At 50.0% G+C, this 18,815-nt stretch overlaps 3 protein-coding genes across 3 annotated transcripts; 1 reads left to right on the top strand and 2 right to left on the bottom strand.

The window, feature by feature from the left end:
* Nucleotides 1–5,384: 5,384 nt before the first annotated feature.
* Nucleotides 5,385–7,841, bottom strand: NUU61_001412 (GAG-pre-integrase domain-containing protein; the record flags this gene model as incomplete). Its single annotated transcript, XM_056651994.1, has 1 exon — nt 5,385–7,841. The coding sequence occupies one exon, from the start codon at nt 7,839–7,841 to the stop codon at nt 5,385–5,387; it is 2,457 nt and encodes an 818-aa protein (XP_056515261.1).
* A 4,760-nt stretch (nt 7,842–12,601) lies between these two features.
* NUU61_001411 (uncharacterized protein) lies at nt 12,602–13,400 on the top strand (the record flags this gene model as incomplete). The annotated part of the gene is made up of 4 exons (XM_056651993.1): nt 12,602–12,942; nt 12,999–13,016; nt 13,086–13,264; nt 13,312–13,400. 4 exons carry the CDS (start codon nt 12,602–12,604, stop codon nt 13,398–13,400), a joined length of 627 nt encoding a protein of 208 aa, XP_056515260.1.
* A 3,887-nt stretch (nt 13,401–17,287) lies between these two features.
* On the bottom strand, nt 17,288–18,057 carry NUU61_001410 (uncharacterized protein; the record flags this gene model as incomplete). The annotated part of the gene is made up of 2 exons (XM_056651992.1): nt 17,288–17,807; nt 17,894–18,057. 2 exons carry the CDS (start codon nt 18,055–18,057, stop codon nt 17,288–17,290), a joined length of 684 nt encoding a protein of 227 aa, XP_056515259.1.
* Between the last annotated feature and the right edge of the window lie 758 nt (nt 18,058–18,815).

Raw genomic sequence — 18,815 nt, 5'->3', positions numbered from 1 at the left:
CCATTTTTTCTTGATGTATTTCTGGTACACGACGGTACAGTACTTCCGGATATCGGTGTCACCGCCTACAGTGACAGTCGATAAGTTTTAACACCCCCGCCCCACACCCCCTTAATTACATAATATTCTGCCAGCCAAAAACCTCATGAAATTCACTACCAACCCCCTAGTATTTAGTATACCATCCATCTGTTTCAATAATCGCCTGTACCCGGTGTGGCATCGTTTCAGATAGATGCTCGAGATGTCTTAGATCTAGTTTAGACCAAGCTTGCTGCGCAGTTTCAACCAATATCTGCTTAGTTGTATCGTTATTGCGCATATGTATAAGATCTGGCCGGATCTTATATATCGCTGCTTTCAATAGCGCCCAGAGATTTTCAATTGGGTTAAGATCAGGCGAATAAGGTGGCCATCCATTACCTCGATATAAAGCTCCTCTAGTGTATCTCGGACGATATATGCGGTATGCGTTGGCGCATTATTATGCTGGAAGATACTTCCTTTATATTGGAGCAATGTAGGTAGAATCCGGCGATATAAATCATCAATAACAAAGCGATTAACACCGCCACGCTCTGAATTTAGATCGCCGAATAACGGAATTAAACCAGTACGTCGAGTACTCCCTGAAAAGGCTGCCCAAAACATCTGTTTAACCTGCTTACCTCGATGTGGTAATCCCTGGATTTGGCCGCTTTTTGGCTGATCGCGAGGTCGGATAAAAGTCCACTCGCGTTGTATACCAATTCCACGCTCAACAGTACACTCATCAGACCAAAAAACGCGAGCCCAATCCTTAGGGGTAAAGTGTTGATACTTTAGAGCCCAACGAAGACGTTTTGCAGCAGCTTGATCGGTCAAATAAGGTCGCCAACTCGCTCGCCACTTCCGGAGACCTTCTGCTTTAAGAAATGCCTTTATAGCAGGAAGTTTGATACGGTGATCAGCCTTAGCAAGTAGGTCTTGATGGGTAATCCGTGGATTACCATGAATTGCTTCGAGAATACGATCTTTTTGCTCGTCGGAGAGCTTTTCGGGCCGGCCAGATCGGGGTTTTGAGACACCCTCGCGTCGTTCTGATTCTTTTTTTATCGTATATCGGATAGTAGACAGTGAGATCCATGGGTAGCGCTGGTGAATACGCTTATATCCCCAGCCAATAGCGTGTAACTCGTAGATACGCTCTCGGAGAGCTGGTGTAAGCTCCTTAGAGCGAGCCATCGTCAGATTGGCTAAAAATGAGGTGAAATAGTAGGTAAAATAGGGGCGTGAAGTAGTAGAGAGAGTAAAAATCTATTATTCAACGCGTCTACTAATACTAGCGTGTTTCTGTCAACGCGATTTTGGTAGGCGGTAGGGGCGGTCAGGGTAAGTGGGGCCAAGGGGGTGTTAAAACTTATCGACTGTCACTGTACATGTACTCTTCGATTTCGTCCCAAACCCTGAGCTAGGGTTCACTAGCTCATAGCAAGTCTAACCCGTAATGCAAGCTAATAATATTAAATACGTTTCGTTACGGATAGCTACTATGGCGTAATTGACTACGGAATTTTGAGTCTCTGACGACATTCGGTCACGTGCCAGTAAACGTCATACATATTGCTTATGAGCTAAATACTTTATGGATGAAGTACATTTAGCGCGTGCTTGACAAGTTTTCCTTAGAAATCAGTCAACATTTCAGAATGCAGGCAGAAGCAGGACGCAGAGGGTCGCGCCCCGAAGTAGGAATTCTCCCGGGCCCCCTCTCTGACTTGAGGCGAAGCCACTAACAACATCTATCAGCCATTGTCTGAAAGTGAAAAACACCACTTTAGAAAGTATGGAAAAATCCCGCACGGAGAATCAGTTGGCTCTGAGGTAATCATCCATAGGGGTATTTGATTTGGTGTTTGTGCGCTGACCGTTGAAAGGGTCGGGCCATCCTTTCCTCTTGCGATTATGCTCATCCAGCCACTGAAAACGACGCTATCCAGCCTCGGGAATCACATCCGCATCAAGAAAGAACCTCTCGGGCTGGTACTCCTGAGATTAATGCCGGTATCTTCCATAATGAGGCTGTCGGGGATCCGAATAGAAATCTTTCCACCACCGAAAAACGTCTTTTGCAACCGACGAAGTCCAACGTACAAGATGCCGCAATTAAGGAGCAGCGTGTCAAATCTGTCTCCGAGGAAGATGACTTTGTCCTGTTTCCATTTGATTAATTTTTTCTCATAAAATTCATTGAGAAGTATATGAACTCGAAACAGTATTTACGGTAACCTTGGTGATCTACAAGATGGTGGAAACTTTCTCTGGTCGAATCCAGTTTAGCGCAATCTGAGTGGGGCGCTGGGAAAGAAAGCCTGTGTGTCCGAGGGTAATCTGTTTTCGAATTCTACTGTAACGCCTTCAAGCCAGTCTTCTAACAAAATTACTAACCCACAAGGATTCCTACGACATTGACAGCTGAGAGGACATATACTGAAAGGTTCTATGTATGGGCTCGAAGGAGATACGGCATATGGACATTAGGACCTGTATTGATAGATCAGTGATAGTTGCCCTTTCGGCTTAGCCGCCGGGCGTTAATGAATTGTGTGTGTGTGTATTGGCTTTAAGAACTGAGAGAATGGAGTTAACCAGTCCGCTCTCAGCCAACCCACGTTGAAAAATGATCAACCAGAATTCCGTTTAAACTACAAGCCGATAGCATACATCCAAAAATGTTGGTATAAGCCGGCACCGATGCGAACCACTACGAGCCGGGTAGTTTAGCCAAAGTACGTCACAAGTGTGTATCGCCGCCGGCGATTTCTGTCAGTATATTATTTTCAGAGTGGTGGATAAACAGGGTGGTGGGATAAACAGGGTGGGATAACCAGGTCGATAGGATAAACAGGGTGGGATAACCAGGTGGTGAATTAAACAGGGTGGTGAATTAAACAGGGTGGTGAATTAAACAGGGTGGTGAATTAAACAGGGTGGTGAATTAAACAGGGTGGTGAATTAAACAGGGTGGTGAATTTGTTGGTTTATTGAGTGATGCTTCAATGTTCATATCATTGAGGGGAGTTGATTGTGTGTCGTGATGTGAGATATGAGGCTGGTAGATAAATATACATGTATGCACGTGATCCCAACCCCATGGTTATCTCAGTAACCGGGATATTCAACACTCCCACTCGCTAATCTCCTTCGTCAGAAGGAGATCAGCGATCTTTCATTCCGGGTTGCCAAGCCCCATTAAAACCTCCCAAAAACAATGGTAAAAAGGAAGGAAAGGGTGCCTGCATGCCTGGGCTTTCTTTTTCTTTGTTTTGAAGATTCGTGTCTGACGAGACTTTATCACTCAATGCCGAGACCCTTTCGAAACCACTCAAATCTGTCTCGTGCAAGGGGCTTCGTGAAGCCATCTGCAATTTGCTCCGTAGTCGGGACATACTTCAGTTCCACTGTTCCGGCGTCTTGGACTTCTCCTTGCCACTTTCGTTGGATGTCCATATGCTTTGTCCGTGAATGATATTGAGGGTTTGAGGCCAACGCAATGGCTCCTTGATTGTCACCGCAAATGATTGTTGCGCGTTGTCCCTGGTCCACATTCAGCTCGTGAAGGAGTCTTCTCAGCCAGACAGCTTCCTTTGTTGCTTGCGTCTGGCCCATAAATTCCGCTTCGCAGGTCGATAGGGCAACAATACTTTGACGTTTTGATTGCCAGCTGATTGCTCCACTTCCAATATTGAAAAGATATCCAGCCGTCGACCGTCTTGTCTGGCAACATCCAGCCCAATCTGCATCCGTGAAGCCACGGAGCATCTGGAGCTGGCCTCTATATGCGAGACTGAGAGACTTGGTGCCTCTGAGGTATCGAAGGATTCGACGGGCGAGCTTCACATGTTGTGGACCAGGATTTGCTAAGTGTCTGCTTGCTGCCGAGACTGCATATGCAATATCACCTCTAGTTCCAAGCATGATGTACATCAGCGATCCGATCACACGCTGGTACTCATTCTTGACACTCGGCGGGCAGGCGTATTCGGGTCCGCTTTCTGGTAAAGGTGATGTGTCTATAGGCGTGCTGACAGGTGCACAGTCGGACATTCCGAATTGCTGGAGGATCTTGTGCACATAAGCCTCTTGGCTGAGATAGAGGATTCTGTTCTGCCGATCTCGCCGGATGGCCATGCCAAGATAGTAGCTGCATGGGCCAAGATCTGTCATATGGAAACGATTTCTGAGGCTCCTCTTGATCTTCTTGATCTCTGCAATGCTTGGTCCGATGATCAAGAGGTCATCAACGTAGACGGCAATGTACACACTGCTCCGGACAAAGATACTGAGATCAGCGTTGATGGGCTCAAAGCCAAGATCCCGAAGGAAGTTGGTGAGAGTCTGATACCAGATCCGAGGTGCTTGTTTCAGGCCATAGAGCGCCTTTCGAAGCTTGCAGACCCTTGATGTGCCGTCTGTAGTGTGGTGAGGCTGTTCGACATAGATCTCGTGGTCTACCTCGCCGTATAAGAACGCTGTTTTGACATCCATTTGTTCGATTTCGAGATCCAGGGCAGCTGCAATTGCAAACAGGGCTTTGTAGCTCATTGGTTTGACCACAGAAGCAAATGTTTCATCATAGTCGACACCTTCTTCCTGGGTGAAACCTCTGACTACCCATCTGCACTTGTAGCGGACGATTTCTCCGTGTGATCCTCTTTTGAGTTTGAAAACCCACTTCCCGCTCAGGACTCGGCGATCCTTGGGAGGGTCAACCATTTCCCAAGTTTTGTTTTGTTTGAGTGACTGTATCTCTTCGATCATCCCCTTTTTCCATTCGAGCCAGCGTGTATCATTCTTGGCCTGTCGAAGGGACTTCGGTTCGAAGGGTTCTGTCTCTTCCGCCGCTACAGTCAAGAAGGTCGGAATGATATTCTTGTCGGAGATATTCATCAATGCGAGTTCTTCTTGGTCATAACCAGATGTGTCTTGAAACGTTTGTGTGTCACGGAGCTTGAGTTCGGGGTGGCGTTCCAGTGAGTCTTTTGGCACTATGTGTTCTGCGCCACCCTCTCGAAGCTCGGAATAATCTAGCCAATCTGGGATTCGCCCTTGCTGTGCATCGCCTTGTTGCTGGCCGCTACCGGGTGGTGAGTCAATCCTCAGGACGGAATCCTGTGAAGCAGGTGATAAGGGTCCGAAGGTATCATCACTCCGTGGAGGCGAAAAGGTTATGGCTCCTTGGCCAGCAACGGCGGGCTGCGAGTTATTATCACTCGACTGAGGCGGATGCACTTGCACTATGTCGTCCCTTGATCTAGGCTGCATTTGCCCTTGTGGCGCCAGGGATACTTGACGTCCCGAGGCTGGCACGGATGCATGTCGCATACTGGCCGACGGTTGGTTTATTAGTCCCACCGTCTCACTCCCCCTGCGGCAGCAGCCGTTGCCACAGGAAAGCTCTGCTGTTTGGCTCTCACGTCTTCTCTGGTCTGCGTGGAAGGAGTGTTGAGGACTTCGTAAAATTCTGCATTTGGAGTACCAATGATTCTGCCGTCTTCTAGCAGGATGCGGTAGTTTGTATTACCTTCGTATCCCAGCAGTAGACATGGCCTCGTTCTTGGTCCCGTCAGCTTCTTTCTTTGTTTGGGTGGAATTAGATACTCTCCCTTGGATCCTATGACTCTCAGCCGTGACAGGTCAGGCTTATCACCATACCAAGCTTGGTACGGAGTCATATTGCGTTTGGATGATGGTGATCGATTCGAGAGGAAGGCCGCAGTTCGCGCAATCTCCGGCCAGAATTTGGGCGGTAGTTTCGCATGTGCGAGCGTTGGCCCGACTCGATCGTAGATTGTCTTGTGGGCTCTTTCCGCCACTCCATTCTGTTGGTGCTGGTCGACGCCCGTAACTTCGGCTCGGATTGCCCTTGAGAAGAGGGTAAATTTCATTTCTTCTCCCACTTGCTCCGGGATCCGATCCAGACGAATTCGCCTGCATTTGCGCTCAGGGCGTTCATTGTGATCGAGGAAGTACCGCAAGGACTCAACGACGTATTCCTGCCGTCGTAGTATGGGGACGATCTCAACCCATCCAGTAAAGTCATCAACAATGGTAAGCCAATAGCGACTGCCATCAAGGCCCTCCTCAAAAGGTCCTGCAACATCAATATGGAGGAGTTCCATGGCAAAATTGGCTCTTTTGCCCGCTTCTGAGCGACGATGGGGGGTTTCAATCATTCTTCCCTGGAGGCATGGGTTGCAGGGTTGGCGTGGCGCATCATCCCGAATGCCGTGGGCTTGCTTTTTGAGTCGTTGTACATTCGCACCGCTCATGTGAGCAAGCCTATTGTGCCAGAGTGCCGACTGGGAGCTGACATGGTAGGCTGGAAAAGAAAGTTTTGCCCATAGGTCGAGTGCGTAGACTCCATGATATTGGCTCGCAGTGAACAGATTTTTCCCATCGGATTTGTTCCGAATAATGGCGCCGTTGCTCGAGAAATTAATGTCTGCCCCCCGATTGAGAAGCTGCAACACAGATACAAGATTCGCATGCGCAGTCGGGACAAACAAGACGTCATCTAGGACAAGCCATTTCTTTCTTCCTCGTACATTGCACAAGATATTTGCCACTCCTACGCCGGAAGGAGTCGTCGAGGTATCGACGCTTCTCAGCGGTGGACCATTATATTCGTCCATATTGACGAATCTCGAGGCATTATTGCAGACGTGCTGAGCACATCCACTGTCCACGATCCAGGCGTCACGGATTGAGAGAGATTTTGTCGCCATCAAGCTGGGAAAGAAGTCAAATGTGGCAACATTTCCTTCAACTTCGGCGCTAAAGGCTGCATTGATATCTTGTTTCGAGGCCTGTGTCGCCACAAACGTCGGTCTTTTGGGGTCTCTCGGTCCTTCTGAATCATCGTCTTCATGATCCGTACTAGCTCGCCGCTTTGATGGATTGCGAACACCCGCGTACGCCTCTTTGGGTCTTGGTCGGCGGGTCGTTTTCTCCTTTTCTTGATCCTTCAGGCTAGGATTCTTTTTGAAGCAGTGTGACTCTCTGTGATAGGGTTTCCGGCAGAAAGCACAGAAAGGAACATTGTTCATCTCGATTCGGCACGTTTTCCCATCTGGAGACGGTATGACTTTCCTGTCTCCAGGCTTATGGCTAAGTATGAAGGCAGGAAGCGCATTCGTATCTGTGGGCTGGTTGCTCAGCTGACCCTTCCTATACTCCTCCTCAATGGCCTTGTTTTCGATGTAGTCAAATGTAGGAGCTGCTTTGGTGACATTTCCGCTCTCATCTCTGTCATTGACTATGTCCATTTGTCTGAAGATATGGTCGCGAAAGCTCTCATATTCCGGGCCTAAGGCATGGAGGAAAAAGAAGGTTCGTTCAATCTCAGAGGTGACACACGCGGGGTCGAGTAAAAGCTTCTCGGCGTGATTTTTTCTGATCTCAGCCCCGAGGGCTTGTGCACTCCCACATTTTGCTCGGGTGAGTGACATGTACCGTCTCTGAAGATTCACATATGTGCCTGAACCTTCGGGCTTGAAGTGCTCCTTTACCGCTTTGATCAGTGATTGGACCCGGGTGATGTCGAAGGCGTTTATCCGCTGAGCCGCATTGTGGGTCAGCTTGGCCGCGATCATTGCCGAGTAAAATGTCTGACGGTGAGACCATTGCTGCGCTTCCTCCTCCTCCAAAGGGGGAGTCGCGTCATCCTTAGCCACGGGAGATATTCGAAGAAACTCCTTGACTTTCTGGTTCCACTGGGACCAGTCATTGGCATTATCGAGAGTCGGTATGGCGTGATAGAATGAGCTCAAGCCTAGTTGCTCAAACTTGTTCGAATCCATCGTGATGGTGTTCAGGGCTCTTCGGTACTGAAGAATTCAGTGCTTGACGAATCACTTGAGCAAATTGAGAGGGCAGAAGGCGTATGATTTGATAGTTCAGGAGACCGTGCCTCGAGACCGAACAGTTCCAAGCTCGATATCTCGCTGGGTGGACTAGAGATGATAGAAGGAGAGTGCTCCGACGAGCTTGGAGTAGGTGTATGTGATGGAGGAATGTATTCGCTGTCCGGTAGCTCGTTCGGCTTGATAGAATCGCGATAGGACTCAAAGAAATGAGGGAAACGGTTGCGATCCACCATATAACGTGGCTTTCGTTCTGCGAAGATTTTTGGTCTGCTTGGCCGGAGATTGTACCGTCTTGAGTTATTATCATGCGAGATCGACGGTGTAGGTTCGGCTTCAATATTTGTGGAATTGGAGTGACTCGGTTCTAGTTCCAGATTGGAGAGTGCAGGTTGATCTTGGCGTGAAAAGCTGCGTTCCACGGTATGCCGGGATTTGGCAATGGAAGGTACAGCGGCGAGCGCCCGGCGTGTGCGCTCTTCCGTAGGCAAATGCCTATAGGCCCCTTTGACTGAGTCTTGGGAAAGTAGTGGAAAGTTCGCCTTTTGGATTTTTGAAAAGGGCCAATGGCGGACGTATCGAAGATAGCATACCAAATTGAGATCCTTGTCAGTCCATTGGTTATAGGGTCCACGCTTTCTTTTCATGAGTTAGAATAGTAAAATGTCCTTTCCCAAGAGTACTGAGGATTTTAGGGGGAGATAGAGTCCTAGCATGCCACAGGGATTATGTCGTTTCTTCTGGCTGTGGCGATGTGATATGTCTGGAGCAGTGTTGGCAGTCGTAGCGGTGTGAGGTAATGTTGTCTGTTGTGAAACATATCTGTAGACCATCATTGGTCTGACGAGTATTCGCAGCGGTGTGATGAATTTGATCCGAAACTTGAGACGATTTCGCACAACCCCATTTTTCTCGGTCGTGAGAAAATGTCCTCTTTGTTGATGTGCTAAATGAGCGGTTCCAGTTTGGTCAATAGATGAAGCTATCACTTAACGGGGAAAAACTTAGGAGCAGAAAGTAGAATCTCCAATTTGAGGTGAGCGGTGCCGGGCTCATAACCTGTTGGTTTATTGAGTGATGCTTCAATGTTCATATCATTGAGGGGAGTTGATTGTGTGTCGTGATGTGAGATATGAGGCTGGTAGATAAATATACATGTATGCACGTGATCCCAACCCCATGGTTATCTCAGTAACCGGGATATTCAACAGAATTAAACAGGGTGGTGAATTAAACAGGGTGGTGGATTAAACAGGGTGGTTGGATGAACAGGTCGATAGGATGAGCAGGTCGATAGGATGAACAGGTCGATAGGATGAACAGGTCGATAGGATGAGCAGGTCGATAGGATGAACAGGTCGATAGGATGAACAGGTCGATAGGATGAACAGGGTGGGATAACCAGGGTGGTGAACGCAAAGCAATTACAAAGCCATCGGCCTAACCTTCCCTCGTTAACTTTGATCGTAGCACCACCCTGGTTATCCCACCTGGTTATCCACCACCCTGTTTAATTCACCACCCTGTTTAATTCACCACCCTGTTTAATTCACCACCCTGTTTAATTCACCACCCTGTTTAATTCACCACCCTGTTTAATTCGCCACCTTTAGGTCTACGTAATTGGTACGCTTAGTCTCCCATCATATTGGGCGACCTTGTACGGGGACCTACCATCACGTCACCGCTCCGCTCACCCCGTCATCTTTTGAACGTTCCTGTCAGTGTCACTTGTTAAACATGATTCGCATATGCACAGTCCATCCTGATGTGCTAATTCGACTGTCCCACTGCGAACTTGTTGTCTAGACCACCATTGTGGTCCTACGGGGAAACTGAACCGAGCTTCAAGATGGGGAAATTCCCAAGAAGATCTACTTGGTCATCTTCTCATCCTGAGATTTGAGATTTGAGATTTGAGCGGGTCGGAAATCGGGAACGCTTCCGCGGGCTTCGTCGATAAGTCCGCTTCGGTCGTAACGTAGTGTAGACCTATCAGGGACGGGGTAGACCGGAGCGTTGGATCAGAGATGACCCGCCGCACCACGAACTTCGACTGTAGGATCCACCCGACTGTGGGGCCCTCGCACTTGTCTGTAACATTCAGCGGGTCCCCTGTCGATCCGGAAAGATTCCAATACTGAGGCCAGGGCTTGGGTTACCCCGGTGCACATCCCAGATGGAATCCTTCAAAATTCTGGCGACCTTGTGCGGTGGGTTATGTGTTAGCGGATCTGTGAGTTGCATCGCCTGTCTGCCTTAGCTATTCGTCTATGGTGACATCCTACTTCCTAGGTACCCCTGGTTGGCATGGGGACCAGGTGGAGAAAGATGTGCAGCTCTTGTACTCGATTGGGGTAATGGAGAATGGCTTCCCGTGGACTTGACTATTCAAGGGAAAGCTGCTGTCGCTCGGAAGCCCCGGGATTATCGCCCTATCTTTATGCCCCGTAGGCTACGAGGGACAGAATTTGCGCATTCTTTGTCTGTAGTGGTCTGAATACGGCATGTCCAGCCTATCCTCTGAGTCTGGGCCTATCATGGATCGCATTCAGTAGGATCTCTCGCTGCTAGCACTATTGTGGAGTTCTCCAGCCTCGCGTTTCACTTTACTTTTTAGCAACTAGGATGCCGTCATTCGCAGTGGACAAAAATCAGTCCGAGTAAGGAATTTTGTGCTCTTAGGCTAATCGTAAGTTGATAACCTCTGCGCGGTGTTGTTGTACTGTGCGGGAGATGAGAACCATTGTTCTATATTGCACATTTTAGCCTCCGTACAGCTCGGGGGTGAGAGGAATAGCAATTATTCACGCCAATAGGCATCAGATGAGTAGAGATATGCTCTTGAGTATATTAGTCTAGTTCTATTTCATGTTCTCGTAAATGTGCTCTCTAGGATATATATATATATATATTATTGCATGTACTTTGGAGGTTGATTGTCGTACTGGGTGAGATATCCAAGTCCCGATCAATTATCGTACATAGAAATATGATCTGTTTCAATGCCCGCAAGTGTGCTATAGCAAATCTGGATCCCTACATCTCATGTTGTGCTTCAAGTCCCTTCTTTCTCTCCGAGTCTCTCAGGCGATCAGCGACTCTGTGGATTGCTCTCCATAGTTGTTCCATCAATCGAGGTTGCTCTCGTCGTAGCAATAGTGGACTGGAAAGCTCGAATCCTGCGACAAGTACTTTTTGTCAGCTTATCCTCGAGTCTGCTCGAACTATAGATCTCACTAGGGCAATCTCGACGTGGCAGAGACAACCGACTATCTTTGAGTGCCATTGCAGCCATATCGTCGGCTTGTAAGATAGTAGACGGCGAGTACTGCTCGCATCGGCCACGCATCCCTTGCTCAGACGGTCTCGATCCTAGCACTAGCTGCGAGAGGGTTCGAGTTCTTGTGCGGGGAGCTCTCGGCCGGACAGGCAAAGAGGGGGCAGGAAGGCCTTGCAAGTCTCGATGCCGACGATGGCGTGCCCGACGAGCAGCTAAGCGGTGGTATTCGGGTAGTCTCCCGTCGAGGTTGCCTCGCGGAGGTTTAATCAGTTGGTTGAGCTTGCTCCGCAGTCCTTCGGGCGTCCTTGGAAGATTATATTGCCTGAAATATGCCTCGGACTTGGCCTTCCAGGACAGCATGCTATGCTGGGATAACCACCGTGGAAGATTTTCTTCCTCCCATTGAGTCCAAGGAATATAGTCTGCTTTGGGCATTGCGTGAGAAAGGATTGTGGGGGTGGGGAATGGAAAAACAGGTAGGAAATGTAGCCACGGACAGACGTTTGTCGAGGGCACGACCGGTGGGTGGGTGACTGTTATAGTTTTACTGGTGATGGTATCCGTTCTAGACACCAAGAATACCCCTGCAATCTATGGGTGAAACCAGTGGAATCGACAATTCCTCGGTAAATCTTGCAAGGTGGGTATTGTTTGCCCACTTTAGGCCCGTCCCATTTTATCTGTTCCGGGCCTGGTGAACCTTGCTACGTTATTAGACTGAGCCCCACCCCTCAGGAAGACTTATCACCAGTTGTGCAACTGTAGTCCTCCTAAGCTGGTGAAAATAGCAATGTAACCATCAAGTCTCCGACGGCCGAGGAAACATGGAGCAAGGGCATGTCTCAGCTTGGTATTGAGCTCGGTCGTTATGGTAATCAGATTATCTCAAGGTTTTTAACCAGTAGATGGTGAAGTTGCCGTGCAATACAAAGGTCGAAAACAAATTCATAGGTTTCAACGTGCTGCGAACGTACACACTGCAGCCATCTCTTTGTGCTCACGTCAAGACATGGCTTCATTCACGGCCCCCAGGTAGTTGAGACTGCCGAGGTTCATGGAGAGCCTTCGAGCCTTCTGAAGGCCGACCATATAGGAGATCAGTAGGGGAATATCGCGAGGCGAATAGACAGACCCACAGTATAGAAACTCTTTGTACCCATTTACTGGGGTTCTGCTATGACAGTCTTGGCCCCAGCGGGCCGTACAGTATCCAACTAAACGAAAGCTTCCTTATTCGCAAAAGGTGAGGAACCTAGACCCCTGATACCGCTAGTCAAGGCTGTTTCTTTTACCATATTATACTTGAGTACGGTTCCTCGTCTCCACTTTGGATATAAATGTAGTCCAATCTCCCTTCGAGCAGAACGGCTTCACAACTTTCCTTCACCCCTACCTTTCCAGTCGCCCTAGCAGGATGGCCAACTCAGGAGATGACCAGTCCAGCAGCGAGCCAGTTAGTCTCCTCGGCGAACTGCAGCACATGCTGATGGTATCACACTCGCCTAGCAAGACGGGAGACAGGAGCTCGACAAACTCTCCCGAGCTTCCGCAGGAGGATGACCATCGGTCACATGCCTCGGGTGATGATTCATGTGACGAGAATGATGTGGCGGACATGGACGAAGACAACCAGGAGGAGGAGAAGCACCCATGGGTGATGGAGACGGAGAGCGTGGTCGACCGTGAGCTGGGCCCATCACAAGATCCTACGTCGAACACCCCCGGAGATCCGGTGGCATATACTTTGATTAGAGAGTATGTCTTTCTGGGCTTTCATCTACTGTTAAGGTGTTCATACTGACAATTCCTAGCTTAGACGACCGAGTCCAGTGAGTATCATCCGGCTCGCCCTGCACTGGTTTCCCCCCTCAAGTCATCATACTAACCTAGAACACTAGAAACAACGAGGATCAGCTGAAAAAGCAAGGCTCTTTCAACGACAGTACCCACCAGAGCATGACCACAATGTCGCACAAAATCCGCGCACTGGAGGCGAAGGTCGACCACTTGCAAGATATGATAAATGACTTATGCAAGTCCCAGGGCATGCCAGCTGTGGAGAGGAAGGCGGTACGCAGTAAGCGCTCAACGCAATAGGAATACAACTTCTCGTGGATACATCAGCTAGCTCGCCGCTACGCGCTGCGGTTGAGAGAAAACGCGCCGGGTCACGGCAAATGGGACTGTACCGTGAGGCTACGAAAGAAATGTAATAGATTACGAGGCAGGATGGCCATAGGAAGGTTGTGTCATCCGAATCTAGAGAGATGTGTGATGTATTAAGAGACTAGATTTCGGTACTCTTTAAGCTCAAGCAGATGACCCCTGCCCGGAAACCCCCCGGGGCGATAGACAGACGGTAAAGCTACGGCCTCTGGGCGCGAATTGGTGGTCATGGTTCTGGCGCACAGACCTGATGCGCGCCGTTTGGTGGAGCGTTTTGTTGACCACCGTCATCGGCGGCAACGGCAGCGTCAGGGCAGGATCCCATGGCTGGTGTTGGGATGATCCACTGTGAGGCGATCTTTGTGGGTCAAATAAAAAGCCAACCATGGCGCGGCCAGATTAGCTTGGCTTTGGTCCAAGCAGCCCGTGGCCCGCGAATCCAGTCAGCAGCGCTAAGCTAGGTCTCCACTGTCCCTCGTTCCTGCCGCCATCCCGCCCATCGTCTCGTTTCGATGATGGAAGATCAACTGCGGAACTAGCCGGCAGAATTTGATCGGACAATGGCAAAGGGCGTTGATCACCAATGCATATTAAAAGCCGATGCGAGTAAGACCCAGGAATTGCCCGCCGCCAAATGGAAGGAACCACTGGGCTCATTTCCATGTGCCGATATCTGCGCTAGGTCGAAACTGCTGCTTCACGGGAAGCTTGTAATTCCAAATAAAAGGATTGACACCCCGGTCGCGATGGGCCCTATCGGCTTTGATGTCGCACTTCCGTTCCGTCCCATGTTCCCCCCAAGCACCCGACTTTCTCATCTTTTTGTTTTCCGAACTCGTGTTCTCCATCGCGGGTGGGTCATAACACCTGCAGGGTGGATCCAAACGGTGCAGCTCCTTTTGCCTACACTCTCTTCGCGCGTATTGAAGGCCCACCTAGCCGACCAGTTGAGACCCCTTGCTTGGCAAGTAGTAGGACGTGTGGCTCCTAAGACTTTGTTCCACTCAGTCCAGCCAGTACCACTAGAAAGAGGCTTTGCATCTCTTGTAGGTAAGTATGTCGCCTGGACATCATTTGATCAGTAGAAGGCAGGATGCCGGCATTGATTTTGAGTGGTTTTATGGATTCTATTCCGATGGGAGAAAATCTCTTTCCCAGGCTCTATGTAAATGGTGCGAACGGGTCGGACTCGCCTGTCTAACCTCACCCGAGGAGACGATATTGCCGAGACACAACAGCAAGGTTTTACTAGCCTGCGTCGCCGGGCAGGACCGCTGTCGTATCATTATGAATGTGGGGCACTCCTCTTCCCTTCTTTGTGCCGTCGTCGCTTTGAAAGGACTCTGTATCGGCGAGGCCTTCAATGATCTTGATGATCGGAAAAGCGAGGGGCGAGGGGGGGGGGGGGTGGTGGGCGATTCCCATTGTTTGTCCGCCAACCGCGGAACCTCCGTCCTCTCACAAAGCTAGGTCTCTAACGTGGAGAAAGCGGCGAACATGCGATCTGCTCCGTGCTCGCCAGGGTACATGCAGGAATGCAGCGGAGCTCGTTATTGGGCCTAGATCTAATACGGAGAGAGCGTATCCACAGATATCCGCCGAAGATTGACACGGGAACCTCGATTTGCCAAGAATAAATTCTTGAATCACCAGCCAATCATGTACGATAGTAAATAATTTTTACGAAAATTGGCCTCAAGCTCGTCTCATAACGGCCGGAATTTTCTCGGCTTCCAATAAGCTCCCAGCCGCGTTTACGGAGTAAGGGCGGCGCAGAATGTTCAGCGACCACCCGCTCCTGGCGAATCATTGGTCCCGTGCGACCTTATAGCCCACTGTTAAAGGGGCTGACTTTGAACCGAGTCATTTGCTCGTTGACCATTGCTGGCACGCAAACACGATCCCTCGGTGCCAAGGCTTACTGGAGAATGACAATTGGTTACGCTTAGGATCGTTTCTCGTCGGGGCGAGGGAAAGGAGACGGGTCACGCGAGAGTAATCGGCATGAGGGTAAGTTCACCGGCGAAAGTTTCAGGCGTAATCCAACATCTGGACAAATTCGCGCCACGACAGAACCACAGGGGTCGGCGCGGCCCTAATCGGAGCCGTTATGTCGTGGTATTACTGACGGGACGCTGTAGGTTCAGCCTGGGATATCGATCCTACGACTGGGTCTGACCGTTAGAGCAACATAGATCCGAATCTCGACAAATGCATTAAGTTCGGGTGACTGCCAGCTCCGAACGTCACCAGGAACCGCAAATTGTCCTAGGGCCACTCGACCCTGACCACCCTTTGGCCCTATTATAGTGCCGCCCCACAGTCCATGAGCCCGCTTGAGCCGAGATACACCCATTGCAATCACGAACCTCTAATCCCCGTACAACCCAGCAGAAGCTACTGTTCCCAAGCTGATCCCTGGCCAACGAGAAGCGATTACACTAGATATATCATTTTCCTAGGCGGAAGTGAAATGGGAAGGTGGTGGAAAAAAGAGAACTCGCGGAGATCCGCCCGGGTCCTCGGCACTCGAGAAAGAAGCCCGTCAAAGGGCCGGAAAATCATCGCTCTCGGACAAGCCGTTTGATCCGCGTCCCCGATCTAGCCCAATAATGTAAAATCGGACGAGCTGTGTTACAAGCCAATAAAGGGGCCCAACAGGAGCTAAAGAGCTCCATAGTGCAGATCCATGCCCGTCATACAACCAGCCCCGAGAGAGCATGAACCCAATTATCCACCGTTGCATTTCGTCTGGATCCACCTCGTCAACTGGGCGTTGGAGAAGACCACCCCCGCTCCGCCTCGTGCATTTTCGGGAAGGCCGTGTGAAATCCGCACGCAATACTGACTCTCAGTCACCAGTCTGCTCGTAGATAGGCTTCTGCTATGGTTTGCTATAGCGTGGAAACGACAAGACCATGCAAGTATGCTGGGGTACATGCAGGGTCGCGTCTTACGAGATCCAGATTTAATACAAAATACGATTTGCCAAGAATAAATGGCTTGGCCGTGGGGCGGGCCAGCAAATTGCTGGACTCATGAGAGGAATTGGTACAAAAATTATCCTCTCAGAAACAAATCATTGGCCACTTCACAATGATCGGATTTTCTCGGCTTCCAATAAACTTTCAGACTTCAAGGCGGCGCAGAATGTGAAGGAGCAACCTGCCCCGCCTGGACGAGGCTTTGACCCCATCCCAACGCTAATCTAACGGCGAACACGGCCCAGGGCCTCCCGTAAGCCGAGCCCATTCTGGTGTCAATTGCCGATCATGACACAATCCCTCAATGTGGGTGGTTGCTGTCAGATCCGGTTTGTGCCGGTAAGAGAAAGACCGGCCCTCTCTCGGTGGGGGAAGCGGGTTATACAAGGGTAATCCACACGGGCGTGAAGCTCGTCAAGCCTAGAACGTGTCGATCTAAATTATCGGATTAGGGCGCTGGGACGGCGCGTCCCTAGGCCTGACCGTCGTTTCATGGTGGAAATGGCACGAGCTGGTGTAAGTTCATTCCACAGTTCATATCTGCGAGCCATCGTGGATCTGTCGGACCTGTATCCGGCTGTCCACTGAGGTAACAAGCCTGGCCCCACTTCGCCATAAGTGGAACTCATGGCGACAGTGGACGGCGCAGCCCCATCGTGTTCCATATTGACCTTGTAGCTTTCTCTACGCCTCCTTGTTTCGATAACCGGCTTCGGTCTTACTGCTTCGGTCTTACTGCGTATATTTTACACGCTACCAAAAAATGCTATGTTTGCGCGCCCTAGTTTTTCCCCTTTGCAACCGGTCTCCCGACTGGATCTGGTATCGCGTTGTCTAAAGTTGGTTGTGAGGCCTATCCAGGAACGCTGGACAAGGTTGCTTAGAAATGTAGAATTAATTTGCCTGGGTACACCAATTTCCTCTTGTCGGCGAGCCTCCCCCGGTATGGTTCAGGATATCGACGAGTATGTATTGAATTGTGCCAGCTCATCTTGGGTCCCCGATAGATGATTTGCCGGGAGGGGGTGACTGTTCAGCGCGGTGTGCTGCCCCGCGTTGTCCGGCCACGAAGTCTGAGTGACATCGGGAAATTGTAACTGGGAAGGTATATAGGCATTTCGGTGTGCCTCCGTCCTGCTCCAGAGCTTATTTGTCAAGGCCAGAGCCATGGCATGAACCTCTAGCACAAACCGCTGCTCATCGCCCTGCACCCCCTGGTGTTGGAAGCTTGTGGTGGCAAGCTCGAGTTCCTGCTTCGCTTGCTGAATCTCCGACTTGAGTTGGCGAGCGTCGTCAATGGCTTGTTGCTTCTCAGCAGAGAGCTGCTCCTTGACCGCGGTGAGTTGTCGTATGGTATCTGAAGATCGCTGTCGCTCTTCATTCAAGATACGGTCTGCTCTGCCAATGACCTCGTAGCAGCCCTTATGAATTACTTTGGGATCTTCCTCAATGGGTCTTTTCTTCGAATCCCTGTTGGGTTCGGTCTAGTGGTCAGAAGTCAATACCGGTATCCCTGCCATACATCTATAGCAATAGGGATGGCTTCGTCCACGTACCGGTGACCGTCGCGATTGCACGTTGGTGGTGCACTGAGAGGCACCGGGAGCGACAGTCCGAGTCTGTGCAACAGGGAGGGAAGTGGCCCGCGGCCAGAAGCCCGTCTGACGCGATTGGGGGCGTGTGAAGCCGGGTTTCGGGAAGATGTTGTAGCTTTGGGCATCCTGCGATCACCTTCAGAATGGCTCGGTAGTAGAAAGTAAACTGGTTATCCAAGCGGCAGTCTGTCCTGCGTGAAGTACAGTACAGAAAAAGGACAAACAAAGGCTTTAAATCCCTCCACAACATGGCGCTAATTTCAACAGCTGGATCGACAAGGGGCATAAACGGCACCATTTCTGATACTTGCAGTAGCCCTCAAATATCCCTGTTAGGTCAAAAAACGGTCACAGTCCGTCGACCCACCTAGAATTAATGGGCGCTTCCAAAAGGAAATAAATTCAACATACAGTGCAAAGTTAGAGAACACCAGTCCGTGTTTTTGCGGCAACGTGAATATTGCTCGGATGGTCTCTGGTTAAGTTGGCTATTGTAGGCCAGAACCGTTTCGGGGAATTGGTGTTTCAATGAAGAGGTGTTGGTCCGAAGCATTTTGTCCATGGTGCCTGGAGGCTGGGCTGAGCGTATGACAGGGACGCTCTCCAGCTGTTGTATTCTGCGGGAAGACCAGAGTGTTTTGACCTCGGCTCATCATTGGAAACAAGCTGACCGGTGAGCTCTGGACGAGCAAAATGCCAGAGGAAGAGAGCTTTTCTTGAAGTGAATTGTCCGCCAACTTTTGAACCTTTCTTCGCTTATTGGATGTGGGTGATAACGGGAGTGCTTTACATAATTCTCCTTTACCACCCAGCCCTTTATGGCAGCTTAGCCGAGAAAGCATACTGGCAAGGCCCTAGATGGACTTTAGCATCGGAAATATCT

Source organism: Penicillium alfredii, assembly GCF_028826965.1.
Source record: "Penicillium alfredii strain IBT 34128 chromosome Unknown utg000002l_segment0_segment0, whole genome shotgun sequence".
Classification (NCBI taxonomy): Eukaryota; Fungi; Ascomycota; class Eurotiomycetes; order Eurotiales; family Aspergillaceae; genus Penicillium; species Penicillium alfredii.
Note: the sequence above shows the minus strand (reverse complement) of the source record. Positions and strands in the feature narration are given on the sequence as shown.